This window comes from Schistocerca piceifrons, chromosome 11 (assembly GCF_021461385.2).
Source record: "Schistocerca piceifrons isolate TAMUIC-IGC-003096 chromosome 11, iqSchPice1.1, whole genome shotgun sequence".
Taxonomy (NCBI): domain Eukaryota; kingdom Metazoa; phylum Arthropoda; class Insecta; order Orthoptera; family Acrididae; genus Schistocerca; species Schistocerca piceifrons.
The window spans coordinates 72,832,392-72,846,453 of record NC_060148.1 but is presented as its reverse complement, the minus strand read 5'-3'; the positions used below and the strand labels follow the sequence as shown (position 1 = coordinate 72,846,453).

The 14,062-nt window shown below is 43.2% G+C and overlaps 1 protein-coding gene across 2 annotated transcripts in view; it reads right to left on the bottom strand.

Annotated features, from left to right (window-relative positions):
• Positions 1 to 14,062, bottom strand: part of LOC124720319 (ankyrin-2-like) — an 87,735-nt gene that overhangs the window by 41,905 nt on the left and 31,768 nt on the right. For both annotated transcript variants that reach the window (XM_047245624.1, XM_047245625.1), the window contains exon 2: positions 4,614 to 4,783. In XM_047245624.1, the coding sequence (XP_047101580.1) occupies positions 4,614 to 4,704 (91 nt within the window). In that variant the 5' untranslated portion in view covers positions 4,705 to 4,783. The remainder of the gene's footprint in view (positions 1 to 4,613; positions 4,784 to 14,062) is intronic.

The window sequence follows — 14,062 nt, the reverse complement described above, 5'->3', positions numbered from 1 at the left end:
TTGTTATTCTCCCATTCCAAATATAAAACAACTGTGGTGCAAAACGTTCAACTAATGCATCATGTTGCAGTCGCTGATTCATATTCATCTCCAAAGTCAGTTTTGTACATGTGGCCGTAATACTGATAGTTGAGAAGTGCTTTCATTTCATCAGTGGCTGCTGAATACGGTAACATTTAGAAATGTTTCACCAAACGTCTTGTCTCGCCCACCTCTTAGAGAACTGTCATTTGGCTGATTGACTGTTGCACAATTAGCATCTATTCAGCAATGCGAGTATGACTTGGAAACTTATGTACTAGTGAACTTGGGTTTTCTCTATAACTTTTTGGTTGCATCTGGAGTAGGTCTACAAGTTGATACAAGGACCAGATTCAAAATTAATGCCCACCTTTGATACTGAGTCTTTCTCAGACAGTCTCGCCTGCTGTTTCAGTTTTCGTTTCAGTTGGTATTATTTTTCTATGAAGAACGACAAATTGCATACCATCTCCATGTACATTTTTGATACAGACTGAAATTTTTATCAGTATCTCACAGTTGTCAATTCCACGTTTTCACCCACTTTATGTACCCAATATTATGCGAGCTCTACTGGGGCAGCTCCAAACCCTGGCACGTTGTTATCTGTGCTTTGGAACTTAATCTGTTGAAATGTAGTACTGTCGCCTGTATGGGACACTTCAGTGGAACTTATACTGACACTTTCAGGTCCTTATCGTCATCTGGACTGGATAAGAGTAGTCCAATCTGAAAACTGGTGTGTACACTCCGCGTCCAATCAGCTACCTGAGCAACTGACCCATTTAGGACGTCCCTATAGTACTCAACACTATGATGCAGATCCAAGAAATTTCAGCCTGCTTTGTCACAGAAGCTTCGAACTCTTCAGTCAGTCGTTCCAGTCGATTCAGAACGGGGAGTGCACGATCGGTTTTGCACTGCAGCAAATTGAGTGTCTCACTGAAATTAGATGAGCTTTCTCAAGGTTCTCTGCCAGTTGAATGATCCAAGTGTGGCCACAGAGCGCAGTCAGCAGCCGGTAGCACCCCGCGCCGTCAGCGGCTGACTGAATGGCCTCTTTAGCAGGCTGAATAAGGCTCCCAGCCATACAAACTGAGTGCACTTTGTGTTCCCTCCAATCTCTTTTTACCATTTCCCTAAGGGATACCTTCTCTCGCTGTCCATTTGAACTTCCTGCTGTTAATAGATCCTGCCCTTTCGCGTTTGCCTCTTCTTGACACAGCACATACCATGTTTGTCAACAGCTGAAATGAGTCTCCGTGACTCAGTTTCGGTTTCAGTGGAAGACAGCACCTCAGACTCGTAGGTCAGGGTGATGGGTACCACGTGCTGAGTCCTCCCTGGTCCCTGCCTCCCCTGTACAGGGAGCCTAGTCCTGCCACTGACAGGATGAGTGGCGACAGATCATCTACTTCCTGTACAAGCTGCTGACAGCCAAGTGGATGAGCGGTAACAGATCGTGTACTGCCTGTAGAAGCGACAGCAGGAGGTGATAGCAACTCAGGTATCTGTGGTATATCTGATACATGACTGCTGGTAACTCTCCAGAAACATCCATATACAGTAGCTTCCAGGCGACTGATCTTAACTTATGAACGTCAGCTAACTCTTCCCACGTTCGAGGACGGTGTTCACTGTAGGGCTGCAGTGTGGCTGGTGTAATGTTTTACAAAACAGTAAACAAGTATCATTGAAGTAAGCCTGCAGGTTCTTTTTCATCTTCCGGACCAGTTAAGCTCCTAGTATAGCTAGTTACCGTTAAGATCTGAAGCAGTCCGTACGCAAATAGATGTTTCCTTTATAGCTGCAGTAGCACCTTCTATAAACGCTACTAATATCGTGAAATGTTTAGAGGATGTAGTCGAAAACAAAATGAAAATTACCGTTAGTTTACGGTAAATGCAGCCAATCGAACACGAAATGTTACTTGCAACAAGCGCTACACAAACACTGATTTTCTACGACATACGTTATGCACAACATTGGTAACATACGAAAATTTCCGAAAATTTACGTTTATTCACTTTGATACACAATGAAATACGGCATAAACGTTTCTTTGAATGAGGTGGCTACTTCGAAATTTTTATCGAGGAAAATCGTTGATCGTAACTAATGGTATAGCACAAAATACGTTTCTCATGACACACAAGGTACCAAAATACGGAATATACTACGACACAAGCACGGATGTTGATAAAGCTGAAATGTTTAAAATTGATGTGAAGTTTTAGGACGTGACTCTTAGAGGAGAAATTATCTGTCACATCTGATTTTACTTGAAGGAAATAGAGGAAGTCGGTTTGTATACGAAATTATGAGTAAACAGCCATGGGAACTGTCGGATTGTCCATTTAGCTGGTTTCATGTCAAATTTTGCACTTGCGTGTCAAAGATGTACTCTGGAACATGTCTTCAAAAAAAAAAATGCAAAGAAAAGGGTGTACAGTGTGGAACATAACAGAGCTAAAGGTGAGTTGGTATACCTTTGTGAAAAGTCTGCCGATACGTTCCACAGACAGATTACCTTTATCACTGTAAGGGTCTATGTAATATACAAGGTGATTTTTTTTTCTACCATGTACAATCTCTAGTGGTTGATCAATGAGCGGATAAGGAAGAAGGAAAAGTCTAATGATGTCCGGAAATGCAGGGTCCCTATGCCAGAGACAATTTATTAAATCATTCTTTGTTACAGAAGCTGCACTGTAATACCATGCAGCTACAGTTACAGTATTCACGGTTTCCTCCTAGTGGGTGGTACTGTTTCTGGCACATCATGACCTAGGATGCTGGAAACCATGAAGGACGTACCGGAAATGGCCAGACACTAGAGTTGGAAGAAAATGTAATGAACACTGTGGAAGGCGACCGCCATATCAGAACCAGGCAGTTGGCCCACCACTACAGGGTAAGCCAGACGACCGTGTGGAACTTCCTCTATGACGTCTGCTACCACCCTTATGAGTTACAGCGTGTGCAGGACTTACTAACGACAGACTTTCCACATCTGTACCAATTTTGTCACTGGTTTCTTCACCAGGTAACCACGATTTCGGGATCTGTGTCATCCATCCTATTCAGAGATGACGCCACCTTTAGTTGGAGTGGTATCTTCAACTCTCATAACAGCCATCTGTGGGATGGTATGCAGAACGCCCACGGTATGGTCACAGCGAGTCATCAGCATCGGTGCAGGCGGAATGTGTGGACAGGGATAATTGGCGGCCATATTTTGGGACCAGTGTTCCTTCCATGTCGCCTAACTGGCGGCAACTGTTGGCATTTGTTGCGGGTAGTGCTATTGATGATTGTAATGGTTATGTGGCTGCTCCATGATGGGGATCCAGCCTACTTAGCCGTTAATGTCCGGCCGCATCTCAATCGTGTCTTCTATGGTTGATGGGTTGGAGAAGGTGGTCCAGTTGCATGGCCTGCTCGTTTAGCGCATCTCGACCCGTGCGATTTCTGGTTATGGGGCCACCTCATAAGCATCGTGTACGCAGAGGACATTCCAGATGTGGAGACACTGGAGCAGCGTATTCATCCCGCCTATGGCCCTGTTCGTATGCAGCCTGGCCGATTTGAACGTGAGAGACAGAGCACACTACGGCGCCTATACACGAATGCGTTGAGGCACACGGAAACCATTTTCAATACATACTGTAGTTGTCGGTGCGTGATACAGCGAGTAATAGACTGCAGTCTTCGTAACAGTGTATGATTGAATAAATGGTCTCTAGCGAGGAAATCATTCATTTCCGGACGTAAATTCGTTAGACCTTTCTTGTTCCGTATGCTGTCATTGATCAATCCCTAGAGACTGTACACGATGCTAAAAATCACCCAGTCTACGCAACATGATGACCAAATGGCATTCCAACTGGAGCTTTCTGCAATACCAAAGGCAATGATACACTGATACCCAACGATATTACGTAGTTCCCTCGCAGTATTCTTATGACTGCTCTGTGACCCAAAGCAGTTACCCGTACAAGATCACGCCGGTGTGTACCACGGGTGGGTCACGTCCGACTCTGCCAGTTATGCTACTTGCATAGCAATAACGTCTGACGAACGTATGGCCTATCATGCAGGAGCAACGAACTGTACTGAATACAAGTTTGTGTTGCCCTTGGACGAGAGAGATTTCTGAACAAATGAGGTATATTTATTTTATATCTTCTCTCGCTGTTCTAAAAATAGAACGTCGATATATTCAAGTAGGCTACTACTCTAGTGTGTTTGAATAAGACAAGCAGGGAACAGGTGGCCAAGGCAGCTGGAGGGAAGCTTGCACACGCTCGCCGCAACACGGCGCCGGCGGTGACGTCTCAAACCAGAGATAAGACTACCGTGATTAAATAAACTAGCACAAAAAGAACCACTTGGACCATGAGTAGCGGATGAAACACTTACCTGAGTTGTCGGCTGTTCAACTATGTACGGTGACTTCCGTATACGATTCCGGAAAATAAATTCGTAAGAATCTCAACGTAAAACTTAAACATTTACTTCATTACTTCACAAAAAATTGCTGTCCATTCTCATACCCAGCCTCATAGGAATCGAAAAAATATAATATTTACCTGTAACGGAAACTGGGCGACTGTAGTCACTACATATGACCACCGCCACAAAAATGCGGATGAACCAACCAAAGCCTCTGCGGAACATCATGGAAGGTCGCAGGTGTCGGGCCAAGTAAAAAAGTTTTCCCTCAAAATAACTTCAGCGAACTTGCAGTCTGCTGAAGAACCTGAAATTTTACAAACAAGTGTAATCACAAAACACAATTTTTGCAACTACCTGTATAGTAAATAAAGAAGCGTAAATTAATCTGAATTACACCATTTTACAAGATGGATATCATTCCGTTATTCCGAATATACAGGGTGATTCACGAAGGCATGCAAATATTTCGATAAGTTATTCTACAAGTAAAACTAAACAAAAAAGTTCGTGTAAACACAGGTCCGCAAATATTTCGGTACGGAGTTACGGCTAATAAAAAAATTTGCATGAAATTTACCAACTTTGCTAATACGAAGCCATCGCAAAACTGCACGAGGTTACAGTAAAGCACGATTTCCATTTATTTTGTTGTTATTCATCTGGTGAAACTAATAAAAGATTCTCCAGACGTGTATCTGCAGTAGTTTTTCAGAACATCCAGAGAAGCAAAGAAGTAATTTCGCAAAATTTTTAATTTATACTTGGCCCGATTTGTTTTTTAATTTCGAGGCGACTGCACAAAGTTTTCAGCAGAATTTGTAGAGAATTTAATTTTGAAATAATGATGGTAATAACTTTAACTGAAACTGTATGAATTTGTCAGATAATCTGCTTTTATTAATACCATATCACACGTGAATTCATGTTACAGTGGATAAAACAAACCTCAGTGTTAAGGAAGTTGTACAGTGCGCATACAATTTCACAATACATTCACAATAAATGTTCAAAAACGTATCCACTGAGTTTAATGAATTTAGCTACACATGTATGAAATGATTTTGTTGCTCGTTTCAGTTTCACAGAGTTGTTGTTAATTTTGCCTATTGCATTCACAACGTGAGCAAGTAATGCCTCACGTGTACTGACTTTGTCCTCATAAACTATGTCTTTCACCCATCTCCATACAAAAAAAATGCATTGGTGTTAAATCGGGCGATCTGAGTGGCCACAGACGTGTAGCACCTCGACCAATCCATTCATGGCGAAAATGTTCGTTTAAATGTGTACTGACGGGCTGGCGAAAATGTAGGCGCGCCGACCTGTTGAAAATACAACTGCAATCGCGTAGCAAGTGGAACATCTTCGAGCAAGCGGGGTTTTCTTCTTGAAGGAATTATAAGTACGTCTCGCCAGTTACACGTGCTGGGAAAATATTTTATTAGATTCATCATATCAATAACTACGAATGAAATGGAAATCATGCGATGGCTTCGTCTTAGTGAAGATGCTAAATTTCAGGCAAAATCCTTCATTAGCCGTAGCTCCGTAACTAACATTTGCGGAACAGTGTTCATATGGACTTTTTCTTTAGTTTTACTTGTAGAATAACGTATTGAAATATTTGCATATCTTCGAGAACCACCATGTATACTGGCTGATCAGCGGCACTGTTTAAGACAAACACTTTCGAAACCATTTAAGAGCTCGTTATGATGTTTGCACCTGATTAATTGCGAGAAACTGCTGTATGAGCGACGTAGTCCGTTGTAATACTCATATTAATTGTAGGAGACGGGGATCAACTTCGCTTATTCAAGTGAAACCATAGTGTATGTCTATACGTGGTGATCTGGTATGCAGAGGGAGAGAAGGACGGGGCTGTGTCTCGCCTACAGCAGGGGCGTTAGCCAGCTAGACGAGCCTCAGGCGGCTAGAGACACGCCAGCGTGTGCTTCCGAGTGTGGTGCTGGCGGGAACTGTGCTCCAAAAAACATAGGGTGAATCAAAATGCGTCATCCGATTTCAAAACTATCGTGACTGTTATGTTATTTGACGTATGTGTATGAACAACTTACTAGTGGAAAGAGCAAACTCTCGAGTTAGACACGCTTTCAGCTGGGAAGCAGCAGTGTGCGCCCATTACAGTTGAAAGGTGGCTACACTGAGCCACAGCGCCAAAGATCGCGCCAGAGAGTATTGTTCCACCGCCTCCACTGGCAGTGATTATTGAGACGTAGCGGCAAGCAGTTGGCGCGATCTTTGGCGCTGTGGCTCAGTGTAGCCACCTTTCACAGTTCTAGTAAAAATGGTGTCGGGACACCAGAAAGCGCTTTGCGTTCTACGTTTTGGGGACTGCGGGTCAGTTACAAGCGTTCAGCGCGACTTTCGTGTGGAACATCCTATACCACAGAGCGTTAGACAACGGGGTGAACAATTCCAAGAAACAGGTTGCGTGTGTAAAGGCAAATTACCGGGTCGTCGCCGAGTGTCTGACACAGACGTCGAGCGCATCCGCCATAGTTTCACAAGGAGTCTGTTGGTCGCACAGCTCGACGGCTCAACATGACCCCGATGTTCGTCTGGCGTGTGCTGCGTAGACGTTTACACACGAAACCGTACCAAAGTCAGCTACTGCAAGCCCTTCGTGAAGGTGACAAACGACAACGTGTGGAGTTCTGTAATGTCGTTCATGGCAAGATGGAGGATGACTGTTTTCTTCCACACTAAGTGTTCAGTGTCGAGGCAACATTCGATTTAAATGGAAAGGTGGACCGTCATAATGTGAGAATATGGGGTACGGAACAACCACATGAAATTGTACAACATGAGAGGGACTGTCCAAAATTGAATGTGTTTCGTGCAGTTTCACGGGAAAAGGTATACGGTGCAGTTTTCTTTGCCCATAATTCTGTTACAAGAAGTATATATATCACGATAAGCTTGAAAACGTTCTAATCTCACAGATCGAGACTGCTTTGGACGACTTGTGTAAAGTTTGGAAGGTAGGAGGCGAGGTACTCGTAGAAGTACAGCTGTGAGGACGGGGCGTGAGTCGTGCTTGGGTAGCTCAATTGGTAAAGCACTTGCCATCGAAAGTCAAAGTTCCCGTGTTGGAGTCTCGGTCCGGTATACAGTTTTAGTCTGCCAGGAAGTTTCATTTCAGCGCACACTCCGCTGCAGAGTGAAAATCTCATTCTGGAAACATCCCCCAGGCTGTGGCTAAGCCATGTCTCCGCAATATCCTTTCTTTCAGGAATGCTAGTTCTGCCGGGTTCGCAGGAGAGCTTCAGCGCAATTGTTGTCTGTACAGAAGAACTTACTTGTATATGATTTACATTTTCGTTAATATGTTATGTAATATTGCACAGCTCATGGCTACAAAATGACCGTGATGACTTTAAGATTATTTTGAATGTAATGTAAGGTGTGTATATGGGACATCCCGTAAATCTGAATATTTTTCAGTGTTACGCGATGCCACAGAGAATAAGTAAGGGCATGAATCACTGCGCGTGTTGTCTTTGCGTCTTTCAGTCTTCGGCATTCCGTCCTTTGAGTTTCGGCAGCTTTCTGTCTTGGAGGGTCGTTCCGGTGATCTCACGAGAGGTAAATCTCAAGAGATCTGGTCGGCGATATAGCCGTGCGATTTAACGCGAACTGTTTCTGGGTGCAGAGCGTTGGACTTCCCTTAATTTACTGAGCTCTGCCCCACACTTTACCTTCGTGTATCATCTGGAATACTCTGAACACAATTATCTCATTTATGTTGGAGTAGGTGTTGGAACTTTAGCTTCATACTTGTGAGCATCAAGGCAGAAGTGAACTTGCAAGGTGATAATTATTGAAGTACATGAAATAAAATAGCCATTACTTATGAACTGTTTGCCTTAGGACGTTCAAACTACACGGTTGGCAGCAGGGCACGATTGGTTTGGTTTACCGACGGAGCCCAATTTCATTTGGATGGGTTCGTCGCCGCGCGGGATTAGCCGAGCGGTCTTAGGCGCTGCAGTCATGGACTGGGCGGCTGGTCCTGGCGGAGGTTCGAGTCCTCCCCCGGGCGTGGGTGTGTGTGTTTGTCCTTAGGATAATTTAGGTAAAGTAGTGTGTAAGCTTAGGGACTGATCACCTTAGCAGTTAAGTCCTGTAAGATTTCACAATTTGAACATTTTTTTTTTAGGGTTCATCGATAACCAAATTTGGTTCATTTGGGGGATCGAGAATCCACATTTGGCGATCGAGATGTCTATTCACCCTCAACGGGTGACTGTGTGATGTGCGGTCTCCAGTCACAGAATAATCGGTGTGATATTCGTTTGGTGACTATCATACGGTACATGAAATTTTTGGAAAATGATATCACCCCCATTATCCAAAGTGACCGTGAGTTCGATAAGATGCGGTTCATGCAAGACGGAGTTCGACACCATCGAAGCTGGAGAGTGTCTGGTGTCCTGGGGAAGCACTTTGGCGACAGCATTCTAGCTCTGCGGTAACCAGAGGCCACTGGCATGGGCCTCGATTGGGTGCCACATTCTCCCGATCTCAACACATGGGACTCCTTTTTGTGCGGCTTTATTAAAGATAAGATCTACAGAAGTAACTCCGAGACTATTGCTGAGCTCAAAACAACCATTCAGGTCTTCGACAGCATCGACGTTCCGACACATTAGCGTGTCATGCGGAATTTCGCTATTCGTGTGCACCACATCACCGCCAATGATGGAAGGCGTATCTAACATGTCATAACCTAAATTCGAATACCTGTAGTGACGTTTACATGTTGAATAAAGTGCGTGCACGGCCAGTAGTTTGCGAGCAATTTACGACTTTTGTCATATAGTCCAGTAATTGTCATCCTGTAGATTATGTTGCTACAGCTGATGTTATTGGTTACATGTGATGAAGAGAAGTGAACGATGAAACTTCCTCGCAGATAAAAACTGTGTGCCGGGCCAAGACTGGAACTCGGGACCTTTGCCTTCCACGGGCAAGTGTTCCACCAACTGAGCTACCCAAGCACGACTCGTGATCTGTCCTCACAATTTTACTTCCGCCAGTACCTCGTCTCCTACCTTCCAAACTTCAGCACTGAACGATGTTATGCATCGTGTTTAGTGAAGGAAATTAAATTTCTTCACATGTTTGCACATAGGTTTTGAGTCACTGCTTTGAGAAATAAAACTCTGCATGCATATGTTCTGCGTTTATGCTGTACGTCTGCTCGTTATTTATGATTATTTGTTAATAACTTTGCTTTGAATCCACACTGAAGTGAGATCACCATTCACTGATCTCTCACTAATATCAATAAAAGTTTTAATCTGCCAGGAAGTTTCATATCAGCGCACACTCCGCTGCAGAGTGAAAATCTCATTCTGGAAACATCCCCCAGGCTGTGGTTAAGCCATGTCTCCGCAGTATCCTTTCTTTCAGGAGTGCTAGTTCTGCAAGGTTCGCAGGAGAGCTTCTGTTAAGTTTGGAAGGTAGGAGACGAGATACTTGCAGAAGTAAAGCTGTGAGGACCGGGCGTGAGTCGTGCTTCGGGAGCTCAGATGGTAGAGCACTTGCCCGCGAAAGGCAAAGGTCCCGAGTTCGAGTCTCGGTCGGGCACACAGTTTTAATCTGCCAGGAAGTTTCATATCAGCGTACACTCCGCTGCAGAGTGAAAACCTCATTCTCGAAATATAAATAAATATTTATGAATGTTGAACTATGGTCTTATTATTTTTGTCAGTGTTATTAGCCCTATGGTTTCATTTCTCATTACTTCGCCAACCAATCTATAAATTGTTAGACAAATGGATCATCTCTTATCTGCGTACTGGCGCATTAAAACGCTGGTGTGCGACCAACCTCTGTGACACATAAAGGCGAGCCAGCCCGTAGTGCAGGTCTGATATTCTGGCCTTGCGACGGGCAGATACCGCTGCCAGAAGGTAGGGAAGAGACTAATTTGTAAATAAAATGTACAGTTTACTATTTAGCTCTTTTGAACATCGAACCGAAAGCTTTGTTAACGTAAATTCGCGAATTCTTTTGACAGTAGCATAATACCAAGTTTTCTACTCTCAGTACAGAACTCCAAAATTGGAAAAATAAATTATTTAATGAAGCAACTCAATTCTGCTGCTATGCAAGTCCTGTGGACAAAAGAAAATAAGCTGTATGACTCAACGAATTGGAAAGATACATTACATCTGCTGACTTCAAATAAAATGCTAAGTAGTTTTCTCCTTCGGGTAAGACAGTGAAAGTGATGAAGTGATATGTCCCCACATTATGGCATCTAAATGGGGGATGACAGAGATAAACGACATACTAAACTTTTTTACAAAATTGTTTCGCTGAGGAAGATATTACAGTCGTTCCTTATTTAATTCGTCAAGCGAACGTCTGAATGACAGGTATCGAAATAAATGTCCATTGGACACAAAAACTATTGAAATCACTCAACAGAGGATTAGCCACTGGATCTGATAGAATGTCACCCTCTTCTAGAAGCAATGTACCGTATGTCATTTCAGGAGCGAAGCGTTCCTAGATTTGAAATTGTCTCTTTGCAGGAAATGGAACGTTATTTACAACTTGTACAGAAATTCGACTGCAGTTATAAGGACATGAAACGGTAGCTTTGAAGCCTATAGCGTACGTCATTGAATGTACACATTGAGCGTCTTGAGAAGAAACCAAGGACAAATTGGTAAAAGAAACAAAAACTGAGGGAGAAGAAATAAAAAATTTGACGTTATCTGATGAAATTCTATTTATGTCAGAGACAGCAAATAATTGGAAGATCAGTTGAACGTAATGGATACAGTCTTGAAAAGACGTTATAAAACGAACATCAGTAAAGGTGTGACAACAGTTTGAAATGTCGTCGAATCAGGTGAAGTGATAAGTAGAGAATTGGGTTAGGAAATGAGTCAGTCAACGTAGTTGAAATACTTTGTTATACGGACTGGAAAATAACTGTTGATTCGCGATATAGGTGGGATATAAAACGCAGACTGGAAACAACACGAAAGGAATTACTGAGAAAGAGGAATCGGTTAAGATCTGATATCAGTTTAAGTATTAGTTACTGGTAACAAGTTAAGTGTCAGTTAGTGAATGAAAGTGCAGCTGTGAATGAAAGTAAAATATGGACGTTAAATAGTTCAGACAAGGACATCATAGTACATTTTGAAATGTGATGCAACAGGAGGACGTTGAAGATTGGGTGGGTAGATGGAATAACAAATAAGGAGTAACTGAATCAAACTGCAAGAAAATGTAATTTATGGCACTACTTGAATAGAAGAAGAAATCGATTGATAGGATAAAAAATGAGGCATAAAGGAATCGTCACTCTGCTAACGTAGGGAAGTGTGGGAGGTAGGAGTTGTAGAGGGAAATCTAATACTGAATACTGCAAGCAGACTGAAACGAATGTAGGCTAGAAGAGTTATGCAGACGTGTTGAGGTTTGCAAAGAACAGATTAGCGTGGAGAGCAGCATCGAAGCAGTCAGTATCGAGGCTTAAGGCCATGGCTACACTTCAGCGTTGCTGGGAAGTGGATTAATATGGGTTTAGAGACTGCACTGATGACAGATGACTTTGCACATGTTGTTCTGGTGGCTGCCAGCATTATCAATAGACTGGGTTTCGCTAGGGATGTCCTACACCTGAACAGAACTGAGACGAGAAGATTGGTACAGCTGGTTCATGAATATACAGGGTGGTCCATCGATAAGTGACAGGGCCAAATATCTCAGCAAATAAGCATCACACGAAAAAACTACAAAGAACGAAACTAGTCTAGCTTGAAGGGGGAAACCAGATGGCGCTATGGCTGGCCCACTAGACGGTGCTGCCATAGGTCAAACGGATATCAACAGCGCTTTTTAAAAATAGGAACCCCCATTTTTATTACATATCCGTGTAGTAATTAAAGCAATATGACTGTTTTAGTTGGACCACTTTTTTCGCTATGTGATAGATGGCGCTGTAATAGTCACAAACGTATAATCACGTGGTATCACGAAACACTCCGCCAGTGCGGACGGTATTCGTTTGCTTCGTGATACATTACCCGTGTTAAAATGGACCGTTTACCAATTGCGTAAAAGGTCGATATTGTGTTGATGTATGGCTATTGCGATCAAATGCCTAACGGGCGTGTGCTATGTATGCTGCTCGGTATCCTGGCCGACATCATTCATGTGTCCGGACCGTTCGCGGGATAGTTACGTTATTTAAGGAAACAGAAAGTGTCAACCACGACCTGCAACAAATGATGATGCCCAAGTAGGTGTTTTAGCTGCTGTCGCGGCTTATCCGCACATCAGTAGCAAACAAATTGCGCGAGAATCGGGAATCTCAAAAACGTCGGTGATGAGAATGCTACATCAACATCGATTGCTCCCGTACCATATTTCTATGAACCGGGAATTGCATGGCGACGACTTTGAACGTCGTGTGTAGTTCTGCCACTGGGCACAACAAAAATTACGGGACGATGACAGATTTTTTGCACGCGTTCTATTTAGCGACGAACCGTCATTCACCAACAGCGGTAACGTAAACCGGCATAATATGCACTACTGGGAAACGGAAAATCTACGATGGCTGCGACAAGTGGAACATCAGCCACCTTGGCGGGTTAATTTATGGTGCGGCATTATGGGAGGAAGGATAATTGGCCCCCATTTTATCGATGGCAATCTAAAAGGTGCAATATATGCTGATTTCATACTTAATGTTCTAACGATGTTACTACAAACTGTTTCACTGTGTGACATAATGGCGATGTACTTCCAACATGATGGCTGTCCGGCACATAGATCACATGCGGTTGAAGCGGTATTGAACAGCATATTTCATGACAGGTGGATTGGTTGTCGAAGCACGTTGAGAATGCTTCCTGTGGGGAAAGTTGAAGGATATTTGCTATCGTGATCCACCGACAACGCCTGACAACATGCGTCAGCGCATTGCCAATGCATGTGCGAACATAACGGAAAGCAATCTACTCGCTGTTGAGAGGAATGTCGTTACACATATTGCCAAATGCATTGAGGTTGACGGACATCATTTTGAGCATTTATTGCATTAATGTGGTATTTAGGCGTAATCACGCTGTAACAGCTTGCGTTCTCAGAAATGATAAGTTCACAAAGGTACATGTATCACATTGGGACAACCGTAATAAAATGTTCAAACGTACCTACGTTCTGTATTTTAATTTAAAACCTACCTCCTACCAACCGTTCGTCTGAAATGGTCAGCCATATGTATGTGACTATTACAGCACCATCTATCTCAAAGCGAAAAAAGTGGTCCAACTATAACATTCATATTTCTTTACGTATTACAGGAAAATGTAATAAAAATGGGGGTTCCTATTTAAAACAACGCAGTGGATATCCGTTTGACCTATGGCAGCGCCATCTAGCGGGCCAACCGTAGCACCATCTGGTTTCCTCCTTCAAGCTAGACAAGTTTTGCTCTTTGTAGTTATTTAGTTTGACGCTTAGTTCGTGAGATATTTGGCCCAGTCACGATCAATGGACCACCCAGTATAACCGATGGGTCTTG